This window comes from Haematobia irritans, chromosome 1, assembly GCF_050003625.1.
Source record: "Haematobia irritans isolate KBUSLIRL chromosome 1, ASM5000362v1, whole genome shotgun sequence".
Taxonomy (NCBI): domain Eukaryota; kingdom Metazoa; phylum Arthropoda; class Insecta; order Diptera; family Muscidae; genus Haematobia; species Haematobia irritans.
Genome location: NC_134397.1, coordinates 156,650,562 through 156,675,967, shown reverse-complemented (window position 1 = coordinate 156,675,967; position 25,406 = coordinate 156,650,562). Strand labels below are relative to the sequence as shown.

Here is a 25,406-nt window from a genome sequence, read left to right as displayed (position 1 = left end):
GACAAAAATTTCTATAGAAATAAATTTTGACAAAATTTTCTATAGAAATAAATTTTGATAAAATTTTCTATCGAAGTAAAATTTTGGAAAAATTTTAACTTTTAAATGATTTTAATTTAATTTGGGAAAATGGTCCACTGGTACGAGTTTTGGTCCAATTTTGGAACAATGTGGGTCCAAAATAAAAATTAATTGTGGCAACGATGCTCTCAAATGTGACCATATTATAGAAACTTAATAACCAATTCGTTTTTATTTTCGATATTTTCATATATCATTTGCTTTTTATTTATAATAATTATAAGGTTTCAATAGTATATACACAAATATTAACATTTAGGACACCAAAAAAAATGTATAAATTTAGAAGAAGCCAGCCACCCTTTTACAAGTACAATATTTTAATTTGGATATCCCTATGGACAAAAGGAAAATTAAATTTCATTGCTAATATTAAATAAACGCTCCTCCCTGTGGAAAACCATACAATTTTAGTGAATTTTAATTTGGCCTAGATGTCAAAGCCAATATGAATTGCTTGCCCCAACACCTCCTTTCCTCTCTTGCTTCTCCTTCCTGCTCTATCTCAAGTTTAATCTTGGGCCATTTCAAAAAGATTTTTAAGATCATTAGCCATGAAATTATCACCGATTGAATCAGCTGTATGTGGTGATAATTGCATCTCTAGAGGCGTTGTTGCCAGTTGAGGTCCATACCAGATACCAGAATGTTGATTGGGATGCAGTGTTACTCCCGATGCTGCTGTCAATCGTGAATGTCGCTTTGTCAATAGTGGTAGATGATATTGATGTTTTAACATTTGTAATTTATGCCAAGACAAAGGATCAAATTGCCGGGCTAATGATTGTCGCTCTGCCATCGAGGATGACAATGACCAAGGTGTTGCCGATGTTGATGCCACAGAGGATCGTAGTCGTAATGGCGGTAGTTGAGTTTTTCCATTTTGTATTGGCAATTGTTGAGCTTTTTGTGGTTGCCATATAAATTTGGTGCCAAGGTATTCAGTGTTATCGCCATCGTTTGGATCCTGTTGCTGTTGTTGTTGATGCTGTCGGTGATGTTGCAAAGGTGACATTGATCTTAATGCATGTAATCTATTAGCCGCCATAGCAATACGTGATGGACTATTGCTGACTTGTGATGTTGCTGGATCATTGCGGCTGCCTTTAGTTACCGAATATCTCTTCTTCCACCATTGACGTCTGCCATGGAGGTTTTTGTTACTATTCGCTGTTGTCGATAATTGCTGCTTTCGTTGTTGTAAAATATTGCCTATTGATTTTAAGCGTTTGTCGAGATTTCGATGTTTTTGCTGCTGCTGCTGCTGCTGCTGCTGCTGCTGCTGTTGCTCCACCAGCATCCTCATACGTTGTTGTGGTTGATATGTGGTTGACATTCTTGATGTCGTCGTCATTGGTTTGTGGCTGTTGAAATTGGACATTTCATCAAAACTATTTTGCTGTTGCATTTGGTGTAATTTTCTCTTCATTTTTGCCATAACATTTTCCTCCAATTGCTGCAAGGTCTTGAGTATAGATGGAGGAGATGCTACATCACTATCATCGGTGGTGCAAGAGACTACATTTTCGCCATTCATTAACTGCTCTAGCAGTTTTTGTTTGATGTCTTCGCTAGCACCACCAACACCAGCAGTATCATCATTACCAATGATGTCCTCAATTCTGCGTTGTTGTTGTTGTTGCTGTTGAGATAGCCTCATTTGTCTTTTGCCACGATTCGGATAGAAGAGATCATCATATTTGAAAATATCTTTGATATTGTCACGTCTACCGCGATTGGGTACAAATGTCTCGTATCGTTGCAACAATGCATCAAGATCGGGTAAATTATGTTTACGTCCCCTTGGCGGTATAAATGGATCTCTTGAATGTAAGCCTAAGTAAACAATTCAACAAGAGGGAGAAAATGGAACAAGTGTTATTTTGAAAGAAATGGCAAAATATGTATAGGAGTTCAGCAAAAACAAAACACAAAAAAAAACTATAGTTAAAATGATTATTGTGCAAATTATTGAGGATTTATTTAAGTCATAAACATAGAGAAACTTCATACATTAACGGAGGAGAACTACTGCGACAAATATCTAACATAGACAATTTCCTTCAAAGTTGTATACAAAATGAAAAGATAATAAATTCAACAAATAGTTATAGTTAAACTGATTTACAAAAAGAAAGAAGAAGAACCTATTAAAAATAATTTAAAGCAATATATATTTGCAACCAACTTCGAGTTGCTATCTTGTCTAAACTGCTCGTCTGGTAGCTGACAGATTTCTAGCAGCCTGCGGCTTTATTGTTAACAAACTTACGGAAGCATATTGATCAATTGTATTCAGAATTAAAGTTATTCGAGATGAAGTTGAAGCGTGATAAGGTGCTTGGGAAAAAACACAAATTGCTATCGTTAGAGCCCTCCAGTATTTAAATGTGAATAAATATTTTGTTTCGCGTATCATTGAAGGTTCGATTTCATCGAATTTGAAGCCGCAGTGGTAGAAAACATGCTCATGAGCTGAAGCTGAAGGTTTTGCTTCGCTTGCACCAACGTGGCCAGTTACCAGATTTGGCTTTCTTCTATGAGAAGCAATTCCGAAGTAAGCACTTAGTGAACAAACTGATTGGATTTACTTCCCAAAGAGGTCGACTATATGTACACTATCGATTGGCCACAAGAACCCAAGCATCACCGATGGTAATGGTGTGGGCCGACGTAACGACTGATGGTCGCTCCCCGTTCGTATTCATTGTCCGTGGGGTCAAATTGTCCTAAAGACAGTATTGAAGTCCTGGGTAGACAAAAATTTCGGTCTCAGCCCATGGACATTCCACTGGCTTGAAAATGAGGCTCTTTGTTTTATTTGTACCGCACAAAAAAATCTTCGAATATTAATCTATTGGACTTTTCCATCTGGGGCATATTGGAAAATTATACCCCAGACGCAATGCCGATCATCTTAGGTTAGGTAAGGTAAGGTGGCAGCCCGATGTATCAGGCTCACTTAGACTATTCAGTCCATTGTGATACGACATTGGTGAACTTCTCTCCTATCACTGAGTGCTGCCCGATTCCATGTTAAGCTCAATGACAAGGGACCTCCTTTTTATAGCTGAGTCCGAACGGCGTGAAACCACTTAGAGAAGCTTTGAAACCTCAGAAATGTCATCAGCATTACTGAGGTGGGATAATCCACCGCTGAAAAACTTTTTGGTGTTCGGTCGAAGCAGTAATAGAACCCACGACCTTGTGTATGCAAGACGGGTATGCTAACCATTGCACCACGGTGGCTCCCGATCATCTCAAGACGTCGCCTTGCCGGTAATGGACCAAGATATAGCAGAGTCACTTTCGTGCGGCGAGAGTTGGGTTTACCGGCCATTTGAAAGCCAATAAAATCGTGCCAAAAATGACAAATTCGATCATTTCCGATAGTTCTTGCTTTCGATCGATAAAATTAAGAAAACTATTGAGCTTTAGTTTGTTTCATTACATAAAAGTTGGGTTTATCGGCTGTTTGAAGGCCGATAAAATCTTGCCAAAAATGACAATTTCGATCATTTCCGATAGTTCTTGCTTTCGATCGATAAAATTAAGAAAACTATTGAGCTTTAGTTTGTTTCATTACATAACAGCCACCCTGTATATGTATTAGCAATACCCAAAATATGTCTTTGTGCCATTTCAAGTGGATATTTCAGTTGGTTAGTGTGATGTCAACTGACGGACACATGGACGGACTGTCCGTCCGGCTAGAGCGACTTAGAATTTCACCATGGCCAAGAATTTTTTATACTTTATGGGTTATCGGACCAATATTTCTAAGTGTCCTATTCCATCCTATAGGTATATATAAAAAGAGGTATAAAAAAAATTGAAGTTTGATTAGAACTACGAAAATACTTTTTTACTACCCAATATAATTTCACTATTAAGATAAATAAATTTAGCTGGCCCTATCTATGTTAAGTTATAAAAATAATTCAAATGAGTCTAAATTAAAGTCAACTAAATTAATTATAAATTAACTTTGTAATTATTTTTAATTAACAATTAATAATAATAATTTAATATATGTATTTAATAGGAAAACTTGTGCACATGTTTGCTTTTAACCTTATAAACCTTAATTTTATTTGAGAAATTTGAATTTACACAGAAATATTAATTGATTCAATTAATTTTTTAATTGAAATTTCTTCAATCAGAAAAATGATACCAATCACAGAATTAATTACAAAAAAAATATCCTTAATAAAAAATTCATTGAATTTGGTCGAAAGAATTAATTAATTTTTTTTAAATGAGGGAACCAATTATTAATTAATATTTATTTATTTACATATATGATTCCTTTAGATGAAATCATTTTCTTTTAATTTTATAAATTTTAAAGTTTCTTGTGATTTTTCCTATTATTATTAAATATATATTTATTTAACTAAAATGTTAATTGGAATAATTTCTATTTTTATTAAAATTTAAAATTTTTCAATCATTTTCTTAATTGAGTTTATTTTTAATTTCATTAAAAATTAATAGCATCAGTTAATTTTTTAATGAATTACGCTTTCAATTTCAATCAACTTTTTAATTGAAAATATTTGGGTGATATTTTTTTGGTAGATACTTTTTATTTGCGGCGAGACATATTATTTTTTCATCATATGGATTAATCCACTTTCATAATTTCACAATTTTCAGTTCAAGAATGTGAATGTGACCTCCCCTCACTTACCTTTTTTAATATCTTCTTCGCCATCATATTCCCTTCGCACTATAATATAATGAGGTTCCTCCACATACATTGGTGGCTCCATCAGTCCAGATAAATTCATTTTTTTCCACCAAAACATTTCTGGATGATATTGATCGGCACCATGTTCGCTAACATTTGCAAATTTGCCATATGGATATAATTCATGCATAGCCCAATTTAGAAATTGCATTAGACTTTGTTCTGCGGTCAGTAATAAGAGAATATCATCATTATTCGTTTGGGGATGAGTTTCCCGAGAAGTCGATGGAAATTCCACATTAGATGTGAATGGAGGTAACAAACTTTGCTCAACATTAGGATGAATGGTAATATGGGAAGGGTATTCTGGATTACTGGAAAAAAGTTAAAAGACGAGCACTTAAAAAATCCATAAACTATAACAAAGATAAATATTAAGAATATTGTATTAAACCATATATTTGGTAAAATATTATAGTTTGTAAAAAATCTTCGTAGATAAAGATGAAAGAAAAAATAGTTTTTGTCTTAAATTACGAAAGTCCAGTTAATTTTTATTTGGAATTTCTTCACTCATAAAAATGAGAGTATGAATCACTGAAATAAAAAATCTAATCTAATAAAAAAAAAATAAATGGTATGGTATTTTTATGATTTATTTTTCTTTTAGTCATTTAAAGAATATTTTTAAAAATTCACTTATAATTGTATTTGGAAAAATGTTAAAGAATTTTTTTTTTATTTTTTTTAAGCTAAACGATGTTTACGTCTCGTACGGAAAAAATGTCTTAAATCACGGAAGTCCGATTTATATTTATTTGAAATTTCTTCTCTCACAAAAACTTTAGTATCTATCACCAAATGGCAAAATAATTGCTATCGAATTTTTGTGATTTAGTTTTGTTTTAATTAAGAAAATGGTAATTTTTTTTATATTAAAGATAAAGATTTTCCAGAAAAAAGAACCATTTAATAATATATAAAGATTCACAAAAAAATGTTTGTCTTAAATCACGAAAGTCTAATTAATTTTTATTTGAAATATCTTCGCTCACAGAAATGATAATATCTATCACCAAACAATCTCAAATTAAAAATGAAGTGATCCAATTATAAAAATAATTTATATTGTATTTTTGTGATTTATTTTTGTTTCGATTCAAAAATAATTAAATCACATACATTTTTAATGGAAAAAATTTTAAACTTCATTCAAATTATAATTGGAAAAATGTTGGTTATATTTTTATACCCTGCACCACACTGTGGAACAGGGTATTATAAGTTAGTGCATATGCTTGTAACACCTAGAAGGAGACGAGATAAACACATGGTGTCTTTGGCAATAATGCTCAGGGTGGGTCCCTGAGTCGATATAACCATGTCCGTCTGTCCGTCCGTCTGTCTGTGAACACATTTTTGTGATCAAAGTCTAGGTCGCAATTTAAGTCCAATCGCCTTCAAATTTGGCACATGTTCCTAATTTGGGTCAGAATAGAACCCTATTGATTTTGGAAGAAATCGGTTCAGATTTAGATATAGCTCCCATATATATCTTTCGCGCGATATGCACTAATATGGACCCAGCAGCCAGAGTTTTATACCGATTTGCTTGAAATTTTGTACAAACATAACACTTAGTCGTATAGTCAAGTGTGCAAAGTTTGATTGAAATCGGTTCAGATTTAGATATAGCTCCCATATATATCTTTCGCCCGATATGGGCTTATATGGCCCCAGAAGCCAGAGTTTTGGCCGAATTTGGTTGAAATTTTGCACTAGGAGTACAATTAGAAGTATAGTCAAGTGTGCAAAATTTGATTGAAATCGGTTCAGATTTAGATATGGCTCCCATATATATCTTTCGCCCGATATGGACTAATATGGTCCTAAAAGCCAGAGTTTTGGTCCAATTTGGTTGAAATTTTGCTCTAGGAGTACAATTAGTAATATAGGCATGTGTGCCAAATTTGATTGAAATCGGTTCAGATTTAGATATAGCTCCCATATATAAGTTTTTCTGATTTCGACAAAAATGGTCAAAATACCAACATTTTCCTTGTTAAATCGCCATTGCTTAGTCGAAAAGTTGTAAAAATGACTCTTATTTTCCTAAACTTCTAAGACATATATATCGAGCGATAAATCATAAATAAACTTTTGCGAAGTTTCCTTAAAATTGCTTCATATTTAAATGTTTCTCATATTTTTTTACTAAAATTGTGTTCCACCCTAGTGCATTAGCAAACTTAAATTTTGAGTCTATAGATTTTGTAAAAGTCTATCAAATTCTGTCCAAATCGAGTGATATTTAAATGTATGTATTTGGGACAAACCTTTATATATAGCACCCAACAGATTTGACGGATGTGATATGGTATCGACAATTTAGATCTACAAAGTGGTGCAGGGTATAATATAGTCGGCCCTGCCCGACTTTAGACTTTTCTTACTTGTTTATTATTATTTTTGTTTTAGATAAAGATTTTCACTCAGAACTTTTTTTTATCTTAAATCACGAAAGACGAATTTATTTTTATTTAGTATTTCTTCATTCACAGAAATCATAGAACCAAACATTCACAGAACCAAACAAGTACCAAATTTACAAATTAAGTGACCGGACGAAATTGTATTTTTGATTTATTTTTGCCTTAATTAGAAAATAATTGAGCTACTTAATTATTCTACAATATTTCATAAAATTCAATTTAAATTTTAATTCACTAAAAAATTACAAAATATACAAATTAATTATTTATTTTTAGAACATTTTATAAAATTCACTTAAAATTTATTTGTAAACATTTTGGTGATATTTGCCCTCTCTACTGTCTTACATAAAGATTTTTCACGTCACACTGAAAAAAAAATTTTACTTTCTTCACTCACAAAAATGGTCTCAATCACCAACCAATTACCACATTAGCAAATTAATAGGTCCAATTAAAAAAAAAAAACTATGTATTATATTTATTTCTTTAATTAAAAAATAGTTAAATCTTTTAAATATTTATTTGAATATTTTTTACAATTTTTATTAGAAATTCAAATTGTAATAGGAAAAATTTTGGTGATATTTTTTTCTGTGCAGTATCTTTCATTTTAATATTTATTTTCCCTTCCTTTGGAAAACCACTAGGACCACCCACTCAAACTTGACAGATAATCTATTACAAAATGTATCTCCGATCCTTAATTTATCGCCAAACATTTAACGAAGCAAGAAATACCGTTAAGATAAGACCACAGATACAAGGAATACAAACAAAAACCATTATCGAGGAAATAAACAAAGAACAAGTACCAAGAGTTTTTGGGGAAAAAAATGTTTATTGTAATAACAATATGTCCCATTGGAAAAAGCATTCAATAAAACAACAATTAATCACTTTCTTAATTTGGTAAAAAAAACAACAACCGAAAGGTAATTTGAGCTCTGCACTCTGGGTGTTCATAGCGACAAAAGTAAAGGCTTCAAAGCAAAGGAATGAAATATTCAACTATGAAAAAACCAACTTAATTCATTTTAATATGACAAGTAAATCCCATTAATTCAGCACAAAAAAAAATAAAAAAGCAACCAGGAGAGAATAACTGACTTACCAACTGATGGAAGGAATCTGCCATGGCATAGCAAGGAAATTTACCTTATGCCAAGTAACCAAATATCACAAAAGGCAATCACCATAACATTGGGATGTAATGTTAAAGATAAAGTCTATCTCTCTCTTCCTTCTTCTCGTTCTCCGTTTCTCTCTCTCTCTCTCTTTTTGGTCTCTTTGAATTTATGAATAATTGAAAGGAAAACAGAACGAACGAACGGACTTGATCAATCGAACTACTGGTTTTCTTAGGCTTTTCTTGTATAAATATCAAAGCCTTCCACAAGATGGACAGACGTACGAATGAGAGGGCAGACAAAAGGAATATCAGGTCGTTGCTTAGACCATCATCATCATCGTCATCAGATATATCGATGAAGTAGAAGAGGTTTTTGTTTACTTCACAACAAATTTCACTTTTCGAATTTCATGAAAAATTTATTATTTGCATTGACCAAACGAAACAAAAAACCAAGGCGGACATTGGGGCTGAAACTGACTGACTGACAATTGGCACATTATCGCCCGCTGTAATCAGGGCAATTGCCAGCAAACTGAAACCCAATAGGGGACAAGTATCACCAGTAGTGCGTGAAACTAACTGAAGTAAATACGAATTTTACAAACCTTACACTAGGTGGGGATCAGATCATTCTAAAACTCACAACCCAATTTTTCTATAAAATAGAAACAAATTTTCTATAGACGCAAAATTTCGACAAAATTTTCTATACAAATAAAATTTTGACAAAATATTCTATATAAATAAAATTTTGACAAAATTTTTATAGAAATAAAATTTTGACAAAATTTTCTATATTAATAAAAGTTTGACAAAATTTTCTATAGAAATAAAATGTTGACAACATTTTCTATAGAAATAAAATTTTGACAAAATTTTCTATAGAAATAAAATTTTGACAAAATTTTCCATAGAAATAAAATTTTGACAAAATTGTCTATAAGAATAACATTTTGACAAAATTTTCTATAGAAATAAAATTTTCACAAAATTTTCTATAGAAATAAAATTTTGACAAAATTTTCTATAGAAATAAAATTTTGACAAAATTTTCTACAGAAATAAAATTTTGACAAAATTTTCTATAGAAATAAAATTTTGACAAAATTTTCTATAGAAATAAAAATTTGACAAAATTTTCTATAGAAATAAAATTTTGACAAAATTTTCTATAGAAATAAAATTTTGACAAAATATTCTATAGAAATAAAATTTTGACAAAATTTTCCATAGAAATAAAATTTTGACAAAATTTTCTATAGAAATAAAATTTTGACAAAATAGAATATAGAAATAAAATTTTGACAAAATTATCTATAGAAATAGAATTTTGACAAAATTTTCTATAGAAATAAAATTTTGACAAAATTTTCTACAGAAATAAAATTTTGACAAAATTTTCTATAGAAATAAAATTTTGATAAAATTATCTACAGAAACAAATTTTTGACAAAATTTTCTATAGACGCAAAATATTGACAAAACTTTCTATAGACGCAAAATTTTCTATAGAAATAAAATTTTGACAAAATTTTCTATAGAAATAAAATTTTGACAAAATTTTCTATAGAAATAAAATTGTGACCACAGTTTTCTATAGAAATAAAATGTTGACCACAATTTTTTACAGAAATAAAATTTTGACAAAATTTTCTATAGAAATACATTTTTGACAACATTTTCTATAGACGAAAAATATTGAAAAAATTTTCTATAGACGCAAAATTTTGACAAAATTTTCTATAGAAATAAAATTTTGACAAAATTTTCTATAGAAATAAAATTTTGACAAAGTGTCTATAGAAATAAAATTTTGACAAAATTTTCTATAGAAATAAAATTTTGACAAAATTTTCTATAGAAATAAACTTTTGACAAAATTTTCTATAGAAATAAAATTTTGACAAACTGTACAATAGAAATAAAATTCTGACAAAATTTTCTACAGAACTAAATTGTTGACAAAATTTTCTATAGAAATAAAATTTTGACAAAATTGTCTATAGAAATAAAATTTTGACAAAATTTTCTATAGAAATAAAATTTTGACAGAATTTTCTATAGAAATAAAATTTTGACAAAATTTTCTATAGAAATAACATTTTGGCAGAATTTTCTATGGAAATAAAAGCTTGATAAAATTATCTATAGAAATAACATTTTGACAAAATTTTCTATAGAAACAAAATTTTGACACAATTTTCTATAGAAATAAAATTTTGACAAATTTTCTATAGAAATAAAATTTTGACAAAATTTTCTATAGAAATAAAATTTTATTTAATTTTGAATTGTTGATCTGTGTTTAACTACATTTTTGGTTTTAGTCCAGCTCTAGGTCATAAATAAAAAAACTCCGGATATTTGTTATTCGAATTTTATTTTATTGGAGCCAATATTTCGATTTGATATCGTCAATCTTCACCTTGGCCAGGATCGAATAAAACAAGAGTGAATTGCACTTTAGTGTTGTATGACACCTTACTGACTGAGTCCAATTCTTGTAGGAAGCATGTTGTCAATTTGAGAACAATACTACTTCTGCAGGCACCATAATTTTTTTTTTGTGTTGCAAAGTCAATGTTCAGCATAGTTTACTTTATTCCAATGTATAGGGTATTTATGAAAGACGGAAATATTTTACATATATTGCCACCGGGAATGATGATCTTTTTGCAGTAAACATAAAAAACCAACTTTATTCAATCATATTTAGTTGTTTTTGTTAATTTTACAATACCCTGTACTTTATAAATGATTGAAGAAAAGGCGTTCAAAGTTTGTTAAATTTTATTAATAAATTCCATGTATTAATAAAGATAGATTTTTTTGTGTTATTCATATTATTTATGAAAACCATCACAAAAGACGTGAGTGAAGTTCTGCTGGAGCCAAAGATTGTTTGTCTCAATACTGATCAAAAGGAATCAAAGGAAAGCCAAAAAAAATTACACCATATCGATATGGTCTGATATTTCAATTAAAGAGTACTGGGTATGTTCGATCAACTGCCAATGTTTGATAAGAAAGAGCAAAACACTTTTGCTTTTGTGGAATATTTGATTGGATCGCCGGCGATCATTGAGCTCTGTGTATATGATGTGTAATTATCGAAAATGAAAGTGAAGCGAATAATTTTGTTTCTTGTTTTATTGAAAAAAGTCTCCTTCTGATGGTAACAAAAATTTACCTCCAGCCAGGAATTTATATTGCCAAGTTATTCAAAAAAATAAACTTGAAATACATGCTTGCAGCTATGCTGTTATTGGATTAGGAAGGAGTTCAATTCATTTGTAATTATAGTTATTAAAGCGAACACTTTATTCTATATAATCAAGGAAAATTACAATGCATAGTAAACATCAGGGAGTTGTGTAAGTTAGGAGAAATTTATTTAGTTATTATATAAATATATGATGAATTTTTATGTTTATTCATTTGTTGTATGAAATATAAAAATCGCTGTGTAAAAAACTGTCTGCTGCAATTTTGTAATATTCAAAAAATTAGTTAATTTGAGAAAATTGAGTTTAACAGTAAACATATATAATTAAAATTAAAATCTTTAGCTGATGGCCTCAGTTGTCAATGCTTTTTTATATCTTTATACTAATATTATATTTACTATAAATTTAGTATCAACTATAAATAAATAAATAAAATTAAAATCAAAACTAAAGTTAAATTAAAAATAAAATTGAAACTAAATTTAAATTTAAAGTAAAATTAAAATTATAATAATAATTAAAATTAAAAATATAACCATAACAATAAAAATAAAAGCAAAGATAAAAGTAATATTAAAAATATTATAAACTAAAAATATATTATATTAAATTAGATTAAATATTAAATTAACTAAAATTACTATAAATTTTAACACTTCAAATTGGCCTAATTAGTCTTGCACTAAATGCCGTGAAATTAGAAAAACTATGAAAACTTATGGTTTCTTCATAATTGATATGTTTACTAAATTTCGCAGCTCAGTCTCTCATAAGATTTCCCATTCAATTGAATTATGACCCCCTCTTCAAACTCAATATAAGTCACTGTGTGAATAGTGTTTTGTGAAAATTCTTCACACACTTTTCACGAAACAATGCCACATAAACATCAGAGCTCCGCCTCTTCCTCTTAGTGGTGGTCATAACTAAAGATCGATTTATGGATTTTAAAATTTCTATAGACGCTTCTACAAAACAGTGAGAAAATATGAACCACTCTTTAGTAGAAGAAGACAAAAAAAGGCTGGAAGTGACAACCAGCGGTCAAATATTTAACACAACACTTAATGCTGATGCTAAGGCATCATCAAGCACCAGATAAGCAGGTAAGCCTGAAACTGAATGGCTAAAATATTTAACTGAACTGAAAACACTGAAACAGTCAGTGCAACGAAAGAAGACAAGATTAGCCAATGCTGTTGGTTGTTGCAGTTAAAGCCTAAAGAGGTACATAAACCATGAACGACTGACTGACTGGCGGCAGCAACAATTTGCTGATATCAGCCTGTATGTATGTATGGATGATACCCTCTCATCCATAAACGGACTTCAGCCATGGAGATAATATTTTGTAATGCTGCCAAAATGAAAATTACGATGCTGTAGCACTTAAAAAGCTTACCATTACCATTTGACGTAGTCCGACATTGCGTTTGCAACAAACACGGCCTACCGACACAAACACTTTCACTGCAACCTTGACGTATTTCACTAAACAAAAAAAATTTGCAAAACCGAAAAAAACAAAAACACTCAGAAAGAAATGGGTCTTAACTCTCAAGTGAACACCATCATGAGGCACACAACATTGTAGACCAGACCATTTTATGGTGTTTCATTCATCTTCACTTTTATTTATGCAGGCAGGCGCAACTGATCAGATTTACGGGCAACTAAGTACAGTGGGCAAATTTTCTCAAAATTTTCTTTCTCTCGAAAATTTTGTCAAAATTTTCTTTCTCTCGAAAATTTTGTCAAAATTTTATTTCCAAAGAAAATTTTGTCAAAATTTTATTTCCATATAAAATTTTGTCAAAATTTTTTTTCTCTCGAATATTTAGTCAACATTTTATTCCCATATAAAAATTTTGTCAAAATTTTATTTCTAAAGAAAATTTTGTCAAATTTTTATTTCCATATAAAATTTTGTCAAAATTTTATTTCGATATAAAATTTTGTCAAAATTTTATTTCTATAGAAAATTTTGTCAAAATTTTATTTCCATAGAAAATGTTGTCAAAATTTTATTTCCATATAAAATTATGTCAAAATTTTATTTCTAAAAAAATTTTGTTTCACTCGAAAATTATGACAAAATTTTATTTCACTCGAAAATTATGACAAAATTTTATTTCACTCGAAAATTATGACAAAATTTTATTTCTCTCAAAAAATTTGTCAAAATTCGAAAAATTTGTCAAATTTTTTTTTCTCTCGAAAATTTTGTAAAAATTTTATTTCTATAGAAAATTTTGTCAAAATTTTATTTCTATAGAAAATTTTGTCAAAATTTTATTTCTATAGAAAATTATGTCAAAATTTTATTTCTATAGAAAATTCTGTCAAAATTTAATTTCTACAGAAAATTTTGTCAAAATTTTATTTCTATAGAAAATTTTGTCAAAATTTCATTTCTACAGAAAATTTTGTCAAAATTTTATTTATTTGTCTGTAGAAAATATTGCCTATAGAAAATTTTGTCAACATTTTATTTCTATAGAAAATTTTGTCAAACTTGTATTTTTCGCGAAAATTCTGTCAAAATTTCATTTCTATTTAAAATTTTGTCAAAATTTCATTTCTATAGAAAATGTTGTCAAAATTTCATTTCTATAGAAAATGTTGTCAAAATTTCATTTCTATAGAAAATGTTGTCAAAATTTTATTTTTCTCGAAAAATTTGTCAATTTTTTTTTCTCTCGAAAAATTTATCAAAATTTTATTTCACTCGAAAATTATGGCAAAATTTTATTTCTATAGAAAATTTTGTCAAAATTTTATTTCTATAGAAAATTTTGTTAAAATTTTATTTCTAAAGAAAATTTTTTCACAATTTTATTTCTATAGAAAATTTTGTCAAAATTTTATTTCTATAGAAAATTTTGTCAAAATTTTATTTCCATAGAACATTTTGTCAAAATTTTGTTTCTCTCGAAAATATTATCAAAATTTTATTTCACTCGAAAATTATGACAAAATTTTATTTCTATAGAAAATTTTGTCAAAATTTTATTTCTCTCGAAAAATTTGTCGAAATTTTATTTCTCTCGAAAAATTTATCAAAATTTTATTTCTATAGAAAATTTTACCAAAATTTTATTTCTATAGAAAATTTTGTCAAAATTTTATTTCTATAGAAAATTTCGTTAAAATTTTATTTCACTCGAAAATTATGTCAAAATTTTATTTCTATAGAAAATGTTGTCAACATTTTACTTTTTTTTTTAAATTCTGTCAAATTTTATTTCTCTCGAAAAATTTGTCAAAATTTTATTTCTCTCGAAAAATTTGTCAATTTTTTTTCTATAGAAAATTTTACCAAAATTTTATTTCTATAGAAAATTTTGTCGAAATTTTATTTCTGTAGAAATTTTGTCAAAATTTTATTTGTATAGAAAATTTTGTCAAAATTTTATTTCTATAGAAAATTTTGTCAAAATTTTATTTCTATAGAAAATTTTGTAAAAAGTTTATTTCTATAGAAAATTTTGTAAAAAGTTTATTTCTATAGAAAACTTGTTCAAAATTTTATTTCTATAGAAAATTTTGTCAAAATTTTATTTCTATAGAAAATTTTGTCAAAATTTTATTTCTGCAGAAAATTTTGCATAAATTTTATTTCTATAAAAAATCTTTTTTATTTTTATAGAAAATTTTGTCAAAATTTTATTTCTATAGAAAAAATTATTTCTAGAAAATTTCGTCACAATTTTATTTCTATAGAAAATTTTATAAAAATTTTATTTCTATTTTGTCAACATCTTATTTCCATAGATAATTTTATCAAATTTTTTTTCTCTTGAAAAATGTTTAAAAATTTTATTTCTATAGAAAATTTTGTCAAAATTTTATTTCTATAGAAAATTTTGTCAAAATTTTATTTCTATAGAAAATTTTTTCAAAATTTTATTTCTATAGAAAATTCCTTCCGCTTGGTATACCCTTAACCACGTTTTCTATAATTTTTTTAACTAAATTTACATTTAATTGTAATTACAAGAAATTTCAATTCGAAACCACTGTATTACACAGATCACTGTACAGCAGGAAAAAACCTTCAGTATCTGCTGATGTTGGCACCAATTAACCAAGTTTTGTTTTTGTTCTTTCGCCTCGTTTTATCCTTCTTTATTTTCCTTGCTCAATCCCTTTAATAGTTGGAGGGATTTCAAACTCACCTGTTAACATTGAGGCCACCACGATTAAAGATCTCCTCTGGGCAATTGTTTTCATTTTCCGACTGACATGGTTTATTCGTTGTCGTTGAATATTTTAAAGGTCTTAGGTATTTGCTCCAAACCATTGAGCCATCATCGTTGTCTGGTCTATTGTCTAGATCAGTATTAGCAAATGCATTGAGGGAATCATAGACTTCATCATCGTCCTGCTCCTCTTCGTCATCCTTCCCATCATCTTGGCTAATTTCTATTGCTGGAAAATACGGACGAGTTGATGGTGGCGAGACAACAATATCGTCCATCATCTTGTTGTTGCTTATGGCTTGATTCAGCCATTCATTTGAATCATATTCCTGGCCATTATCATGGTCATAGTCTTCAAGACCAGTTATTTGAAGGTGTTCATTGTCTTCACCACCGTCACCATCTTCATAGTCCTCCATTTGCGGCGAATGGACCATTATGGGTTGTTTGAAATTACTGGCGCTTGATTCCATTTTCAAAAAATTATTATTTCCATTGTCGTCGATATATTGCTCGATAGGAGGATGATGATGCTGCTGCTGCTGTGCCTTCTGCTGCAGCTGCTGTAGGGCATTTTTGTTATTCTTAATTGCAACCATGGGTTGAAGCAATGGAGCGGCGATAGCATCTTCAAAGGCTGCATCAGGCTCACGTTTGTGTAAGGCGAAATTCTTGGGCCACAAGTTCTTGAGATTTTTCAGCAGCATCGAACCCTGAACCACATCGCTAGGATTACCAATTTCAACTTGTTGAGCATTTCTTTGTGCTTGGTCTGCATCAGCATCAGTCTTAGCACTGAGTGGGGAGACCTTTGGAGTTTGTGTTGCCTCCAAGGATGCCGCCCGGGCGATAAGCGATGGTGGTAAAGATAACACTGCCATACATTTGCAATAAATTGTCAGTATGGCCAAAAATAACACGGCTAGTGTGATCTTCATGGTGAACTTAGTGTTGTCTCTTTGAACACACGAAATAATCCTATTGGGTTAGGGCCATACAAAGACCACCTTTGGTATTGAGAATTTCGAAGGGATTGCCCAATTTGACCAAGAGTTCAAATTAGGTTTTTTTTCGTTTTGGTTACTGTTCCAAATTAAAAAACAGAAACAATTTTTTGGTGGTTTTGAATTTTTCACTTGGTCTCGTCACTACACTTCACCACCACTTGGGTGACCAACCAATGCAGTTAGTCCAGAGAGATGGTTCACGTTTCTGTTTCTTTGTGCAATTTTCTTTAGAAACTGAAAGTTGATTGTGAAATTTATGCTGCTTTTATAGCAATTTTTCATAGAACTTTTTTTTTCGACATACGCCTAGTAAAAGTATCCTTGGTCCGTATGTATGCCCACACAATTAGCTGGAGGTGTTCCACGTTCTGCTTGGTTTCTGGCAGACGCAGAAATTGAGGTCCCTTCATATATGCATAGAGCAACAAATGTTGCCTTATTCTCCCTTCAAAAGCTATGTTTGTATGTATGATATTCACGATTCCTTTGGGGATCACTATCGTCTTTCTCCACGATGAGTGAAGACTGTTGCAACCGTGACATTGTATGAAGCTTGATTTTGATTATGATTCTATTGTGAATGAATGACCATTTTTCTATTGCTCCATGTTATTTATTTTTGCCATATGTTTGCATTTCCTGACCATGCGTGAAATTAAATATACCAGTGGTATTGTAAAATAAAGTGAATGAAAAAAATTGTTCGACACACGAGGAATGACTTACGATGTACTTAAATGTATGGGGGGGTTGTAAATAGCTTCCAAAACTAAAGTTTACGATGGTGTAATTCTAAGATTAGTTTTTTGTATTAAAGTAAAATTTTTAAGTTTTTCCGAAATACTGCAATAATCTGAAGAATTAATGCGAAACGATCAATGTAGCGGATGATTAAAAAGATGTTTTCTGTCCTATGACAAGCCCGTGTAAAATTCATTGCTTCTGATACAAGTGTGGTCCAAACTTCCGGATACAAAAAAGATTATATTCATGGCTTTTTTGACTACACTTTTTTTTGATGGGCCGTTATTTCACATATTAGGAGTGATTCAGCCTTTAGAAACCCCATCAAGAGAAAATATAACTCGCATAAAAAAGTGTTTTTCGGTACTTCAATCTATTGCATTCCATACAAAATGGAAATAAAGGCGCCTAAACCCAGTAATGTGTAAACCGGAATCCTCGAAAAAGTCTCTGGAAAGGAACTGAAAGTCCAACAAATATCAACTGAAAAACATGTATATATGGCCGTAAGTTCCGCCAGGCCGAATCTTATGTACCCTCCACCATGGATTGCATAGAAACTTCTACGTAAGACTGTCATCCACAATCGAAATACTTGGGTTGCGGTATCTTAAAACTTCTTAACAGCGTTTTCTAAATTGTGAGTTAGTCCATACGTGGTATATATTAGACAAAAAAGTTATGTATAGTTAAGTCTACAAATAATTACGAATCGATATGAACTTTTTGCACGGTACGTAGAGAGCCAGAATTGAAATATGGGGGTCGCTTATATGGGGGCTGTATACAATTATGAACTTGATATGGACCAATTTTTGTGTGATTGGAAATCGATTTATCTGAGGGATATATATAACTATAGACCGATATGGATCTAGTTAGGCATGGTTGTTAACGACCATATACTAGCACAGTGTACCAAATTTCAACTCAATCGGATGATTTGGCTTGGTACATTGGCTCCTCCAAGAGACTCCAAAACCAAATCTCGGGATCGGTTTATATGGGGCTATATATGATTATGGACTATCAGTCCACGTTTGGCATGGTTGTTAAATATCATATACTATAACCACGTACCAAATTTCAAGCAGATCGGATGAATTTTGCTTCTCCAAAAGGCACCGGAGGTCAAATCTGGGGATCGGTTTATATGGGAACTATATAAAATTATGGACTGATAGGAACCAATTCCTGCATGGTTGTTGGATACCATATACTGACATCACGTACCAAATTTCAACCGAATGGGAAGAATTTTGCTCTTCCAACGGGCTCTGGAGGTCAAATCTGGGGATCGGTTTATATGGGGCCTATATATAATTATGGACCGATACCGACCAATTTTTGCATGGGAGTTTGAGACCATATATTAACACCACGTACCAAATTTCAACTGAATCAGATGAATTTTGGCCTTCCAAGAGGCTCCGGAGGTCAAATCTGGTGATCGGTTTATATGGGGGCTATATATAATTATGGACCGATGTGGACCAATTTTTGCATGGTTCTTAGAGACCATATACTAACACCATGTACCAAATTTCAGCCGGATCGGATGAAATTTGCTTCTCTTAGAGGCCTCGCAAGCCAAATCGGGGGATCCGTTTATATGGGGGCTATATATAATTATGGACCGATGTGGACCAATTTTTGCATGGTTATTAGAGACCATATACTAACACCACGTACCAAATTTCAGCCGGATCGGATGTAATTTGATTCTCTTAGAGGCCTCGCAAGCCAAATCGGGGGATCCGTTTATATGGGGGCTATATATAATTATGGACCGATGTGGACCAATTTTTGCATGGTTATTAGAGACCATATACTAACACCACGTACCAAATTTCAGCCGGATCGGATGTAATTTGCTTCTCTTAGAGGCCTCGCAAGCCAAATCGGGGGATCCGTTTATATGGGGGCTATATATAATTATGGACCGATGTGGACCAATTTTTGCATGGTTATTAGAGACCATATACTAACACCACGTACCAAATTTCAGCCGGATCGGATGAAATTTGCTTCTCTTAGAGGCCTCGCAAGCCAAATCGGGGGATCGGTTTATATGGGGGCTATATATAATTATGGACCGATGTGGACCAATTTTTGCATGGTTGTTAGAGACCATATACTAACACCATGTACCAAATTTCAGCCGGATCGGTTCTCAGATCGACTCAGAATTTCACCACGATCCAGAATATATATACTTTATGGGGTCTTAGAGCAATTTTTCGATGTGTTGCAAACGGAATGACAAAGTTAATATACCCCCCATCCTATGGTGGAGGGTATCACAAAAAGCTGATTTAATGTGAAATGAAAATTTAATTGCTAGGTTTAGGTTAAGGTATAGTATCAGCCCATTAGCTCATTGAGAGTATTCAGTTCATTGTGCTGCAACATGTGGTGAACTTTTCTCTTATCAATGAGTGTTACCCGATTCTATGTGTAACTCTATGATAAGGGTCCTAATTTTTATAAGCAAGTCCGAACTGCGTTTCACAATACGGCGAAACCGCTTAGAGAAGCTTTGCAACACTCAAAACTGTCACCAGCATTACTGGGTAGGGATAATCCACTATTGAAACATTTTTGGTGTTTGGTCGAGGTTGGGATTGACCATCTGTGTGTGTTAACTTTTGTACCCCGTCGGATTTAACTGTTAAACCACATCGTTGCGTCAGTCTATGCCAATTTTAAAGATGATTAATTCTGAGCAATCCTTACTGCGGTCTATGTAGCTGCCTGTCCCGGGAAGTCTATGGCTGAAATGATGCCTGTCAGACCATAACAAAATATAGTTACTCGATTTTTTATGTCACTTTATTTTTAAACAAGCATTAGCCCACTATGTCCATTGACATTTTACTGACTTTCTTGGACCACATTTCCGACTGCCGCTAAAAACATTTTCCACTGCCGCTTCCCAGCATTCTTCATTTTTTAGCACATCCCCAAATCTTATAAAGAAATACAAATAAATGGTCTCTCCATTTACTGTAACAATATCACATCTTTAGTTCAGAATTACAATAGTGACATGTTAAAAATCTATCAATCCAAATCAATTTTTTGTCTGTGCAATAAGATCGGGAAGTTATTTTCAAAATTTCCTTTATCGATGCCCTATTGTGTAACCCTTAGCTTATGGTCAACCCATATCACTTAAAATAGAATACTTTTTGGAAAGGAACATAAATCTCGAGGAAGGGAATTCGGTCATATACTCTCCTACACCAATCATTCATTGCCTTGCCGTTCATTTATTTCAACCAACATTTCCCAAAAAAGTAACTGTACTCCATATCTTCAGTACTTAGATTCCCACACTAAATATTCATCTATGTCCACAATAATTATGCAATCAGAAGCTAAAGCTTTAACACTTCGCTTTTACGGATACTGACACCAAAAACTTTGAATGAGAAACTAAAAGAAAAATCCTCAACTCATGTTGTCTTCTTTATAAGGAGACTTTAGGTAAATAGTACATTACAGTCGGCCAAATGAGAAGATCGTGCTGCTCAAGCGGTATTATCTTTTGATGGATGTACCAGGATCTTAACTTAAACTTGAAGTAATGCGTTAAAGTCTTTCTACTTAAAGCAGCTACTCAATCTTTTTTTTTTCTGTGCTGTGCCTTATTCTCGGCTCCTTTTCTAAACCTTAGGAGGTTTTGCTTGGTGACAACATTGTTGTGTCTATTGGACAAGTTATAGTAAAGTAGTTCGTATGATCAGAGAGTGACAGAGAAGGAGGGGGTGTTATATCCAAAGGAGGAGATGTTGACTTGTGAGTGTAGTGTGTTCGGGATCCAACACCATTCTGGTTGGAATAAAAAAACAAAAACATCATTTGTCCCATGTCATGTGAGAGCTAATTTATTGACAATTCTTTGGCTTTGTCCGCAAAAATAAACTCAGAAAGTTAATTTAACCAGTAAGGATGATGATGGTGGTGGTGGTGACGATAGTTGATTGCTTTGTTTACCAAAGGACTTTGACCAAAAGTGATATAAAGTCCAGAGTTACATTTGGGAGATTGTAGTTGGAGGCCCAGAGCCAGTGAAATATTAACAAACTCAAAAACCATGTTTTTATCTAGCCCCTCCTAACTTTTTTTCTATCCGTTTTTTTTTCTTTTGTATTTTCATTACAGCATGAAATCAATGAGGTCTTCGAATTGCATAAGGCCCGACAAAAGGCACAACAGTTGCAGCAGCAGCAGCAACAACAACAAGATCAGGAGGAACATGCCGTAACTCCTTCTGAAAGTGATACAAATAGAACGGCATCGACGACTACGACGACGACTCCAGCTACGGCAACCATAGAAAATCAAATAATAGACACATTAAAAGCGGCTGTCTCAAATGATGAATTGTCTCGCTCAACAGAATCTGATAGCGGCTTTGATAGTGCCACTGGCGGTGGATGGCGGCTTAGCCGACAAACAGCCATTGCTGAAGCTGAAGGTGCTCTATTGGACAGTGGCAGCAACAAATTACCCTCTAGAGCCAAAGTGACAACTACAAGCACCAATGCAATGGGAAATGACAACAATACCGGCCGACAAGTAAACAGTGACAGTGACACACGAGTGATGGAACACTCTACTGGCACAAATGGTGAGGGACAGCAAGGCAAAGAGTTAATACCGACCAATGGTAGTAGTGGTGAAGATGGCCGTATAATGGTCCCTAATAGAGAGCATCAGGGCAAACAAGAGTTAGGAGTCGATAGTAAAACATCTGCATCTGTAACAACCTCATCACCATCCTCATTGTCAGTTGCATCAACAACCGAGGGATATTCGTCAACACTTAAGCGCCTGCGCAAACAATTGCAAAGTAAATCGCCAGCAGAAGTTGCCACCGATGATGTAAATATGTGGGCAAACAAATTCTTGCGAGATTTGGACAACTTAATGGCATCTGATAAAGTCACCACCACTACAACGACTACAATGACGTCTTCATCAGCCAGTTCCCTGGCTGCCAGAAACTCCATATCACCAGGGCCCACATCACCAATGCTATTGTCCGCCGCTGCCACAGCCGTCATTCAGAGTCGTTATGGCAAGGGTGCCCATGATCGTTATGCTGTTGGCCAGGGCTCAGCATCCTATGATCATCATCATCATCAGTTAAGCTCTGGAAGCACTGGTGGTAATACTACAACATCAAATGGCATAGTTTTGAGACCAGAAAAGCATGTAAGTAAATATTATACCATCAGAGCATGTCTTTCAACTTCCCTTTGTAGACCTTAAACTACAGACATTGGTGCCTTGGCTTGCATCTTTTTGTTAGGGACAAACAAGATCATCTTAGGGAAATCATTTTTATGGGTTTTTTATGTTCCATTTGAATGTGAAAAGATATTTTTTATTTTGTTTAGAGTTTTTCTCTAACAAATGGACTGGAATATAAATAGGTTCCATTTTGGAAAAAGACACTTGGATAGTTTTCCCAGCTTTTGAAGCTGTGAACTTTGGTGACATTTCCATGTCATATTTTGTTCATTCCTATTTAGAGATTTTTTAGGGATCCTTGTCTTTTGGTCTTCCCATATTAAATTACACAAAAAGTTTGAATGTAACAATACCTCTGTTTTCCCTTTTTTAAATAAATATATATCGTATTTACTTCCTGGAGAAACGACATAGAAATAGGATAGAGTGGAAGATGTTGTACACATGAAAAAAAAAACATTCCATATGACCACTCGGGTTAATGGGTCAAAATCTACATCCAGAGTAGGCATATAATGGAAGATTCACAGGGAACATATAACAAGATATGAATTCTGGGCCTCGATGCTCGCCATAGGATCTGCTCACGAATCCTTGTGTTTGATACATCAAATATTGTTAGGTAAATCTAAGTCCTTCTGCAATACTGGGTATCATCGAACCAAATCAACGAACTTATGGTATACATACAAAATTTGTTTCCTTAGGCCTGTCAAATATGTTGATCTAGATCTAGATGCTCTCTTCCGTAACAACTAAAAGACTGTTGAATGTAACCCCGAGAATCTGGGTAGTTTGTATTCGGAATAATCTTGGTCTCCGCATATAAATGATCCAAGGGTGTACTACGGAGACACTCTATCACAGTTCTAAGGGCAAAGTTATGACAGGTCCATATGTTATTCCAAAGGTTGGTATGTTATCCCATCTGATAACAAGATATGAATTCTGGACCTCGATGCTCGCCATAGGATCTGCTCACGAATCCTTGTGTTTGATACATCAAATATTGTTAGGTAAATCTAAGTCCTTCTGCAATACTGGGTATCATCGAACCAAATCAACGAACTTACAAAATTTGTTTCCTTAGGCCTGTCAAATATGTTTATCTAGATCTAGATGCTCTCTTCTGTAACTTTGGATCTGGTGCTCTAGAAGTTGAAGATCAATCCTAATATTCCTAGGGTGGTGGTGACTTGGAGGTTTACTGTGATAACAACCCAGGAGATACTGATTTGACAACATGTAATGGGGGATCTTGGTCCCCGCATAAAAATGATCCAAGGGTGTACTACGAAGACACTCTATTACAGTTCTAAGGGCAAAGTTATGGCAGGTCCATATGTTATTCCAAAGGTTTGTATGTTATACCATCTGAGGTGCCCAAACTGGCGCTGCATAGTTTACTATTGGCCGGCCAATTGCCTTATAGGTAGTCAACAAGGTTTCTTCCTCCGCAACCCAAGTGCTCCCGGCATCGAGTTGGGAAGATGACCTTAAAAGACTGTTGAATGTAACCCCGAGAATCTGGGTAGTTTGTATTCGGAATTATCTTGGTCTCCGCATAAAAATGATCCAAGGGTGTACTACGGAAACACTCTATCACAGTTCTAAGGGCAAAGTTATGACAGGTCCATATGTTATTCCAAAGGTTTGTATGTTATCCCATCTGAGGTGCCCAAACTAGCGCTGCATAGTTTACTATTGGCCGGCCAATTGCCTTATAGGTAGTCAACAAGGTTTCTTCCTCCGCACCCCAAGTGCTCCTGGCAATCGACTTGGGAAGATGACCTTAAAAGACTGTTGAATGTAACCCCGAGAATATGGGTTCTTTGTATTCGGGACTATCCGGCCATTGTCTCTGACATTCAACTGTATGCGTACTTCTGTTGTCCATATAGTGAATAACGTGGCTGAGGATATGGTAGCGGATATTCATAAATTTCTAGCAGTTTGGTTTAAATTGGTCACTACACCTTGTGGTTTTTCATTGCTGATGACATTAATCGTTGGCTCTCCTTTTCGCTCTATCATTCTCGGAATGCTCGATAAATTGGCTGTTATAAAACCTTGCGTATATCATCGTCACGTCGCCAGAGCTGACTAAATTCCCATCATCACTTGCAGCGAGTTTCGGTGGGGCTTTTCCTATTGACCACAACTTACCTGTGTTGTGCCTAGGTTACATTGTTTCAGGTTCCGCTTGTGCTCGTTGACTCTCTTACTGATCTCTAGATTCAGTTCCCCGATTCTAGGATTAACAGGTTTAGCACGATGACATTCATCATGCTCTTCTGCGAGTTCTGTCCCTTCTGCTGGGAATTGGACCTCACATCGGAAATTCGACCAGCGTGTATGAAGCAAGCGTCGGCTGCGTTAGTGATGTCCTGGAACACCTATTGGGTAACATGACCATGGGAGGGGACGGGAGCTTCATGAAGACAAGTATGTTCTCCGAAACCGGTCCAAATGGCTTTCTTTCGATTGATAAGCGTCCGACGTTCAGAGAATATGTAATTGGAGATGAGAAATATGGTCAACTTCTTCCTACAAGGACATA

At 32.8% G+C, this 25,406-nt stretch overlaps 2 protein-coding genes across 2 annotated transcripts in view; one reads left to right on the top strand and one right to left on the bottom strand.

Annotated features, from left to right (window-relative positions):
- Positions 1-25,406, top strand: part of cv-c (RhoGTPase activating protein) — a 382,780-nt gene that overhangs the window by 211,539 nt on the left and 145,835 nt on the right. The window contains exon 6 of the mRNA XM_075292001.1: positions 21,752-22,807. Coding sequence (XP_075148116.1) covers positions 21,752-22,807 — 1,056 coding nt within the window. The remainder of the gene's footprint in view (positions 1-21,751; positions 22,808-25,406) is intronic.
- natalisin lies at positions 326-17,039 on the bottom strand. Its single transcript, XM_075292005.1, has 3 exons — positions 15,810-17,039; positions 4,778-5,151; positions 326-1,917 (listed from the first exon to the last, which is right to left on the bottom strand). Exons 1-3 carry the CDS (start codon positions 16,769-16,771, stop codon positions 593-595), a joined length of 2,661 nt encoding a protein of 886 aa, XP_075148120.1. The 5' UTR covers positions 16,772-17,039; the 3' UTR covers positions 326-592.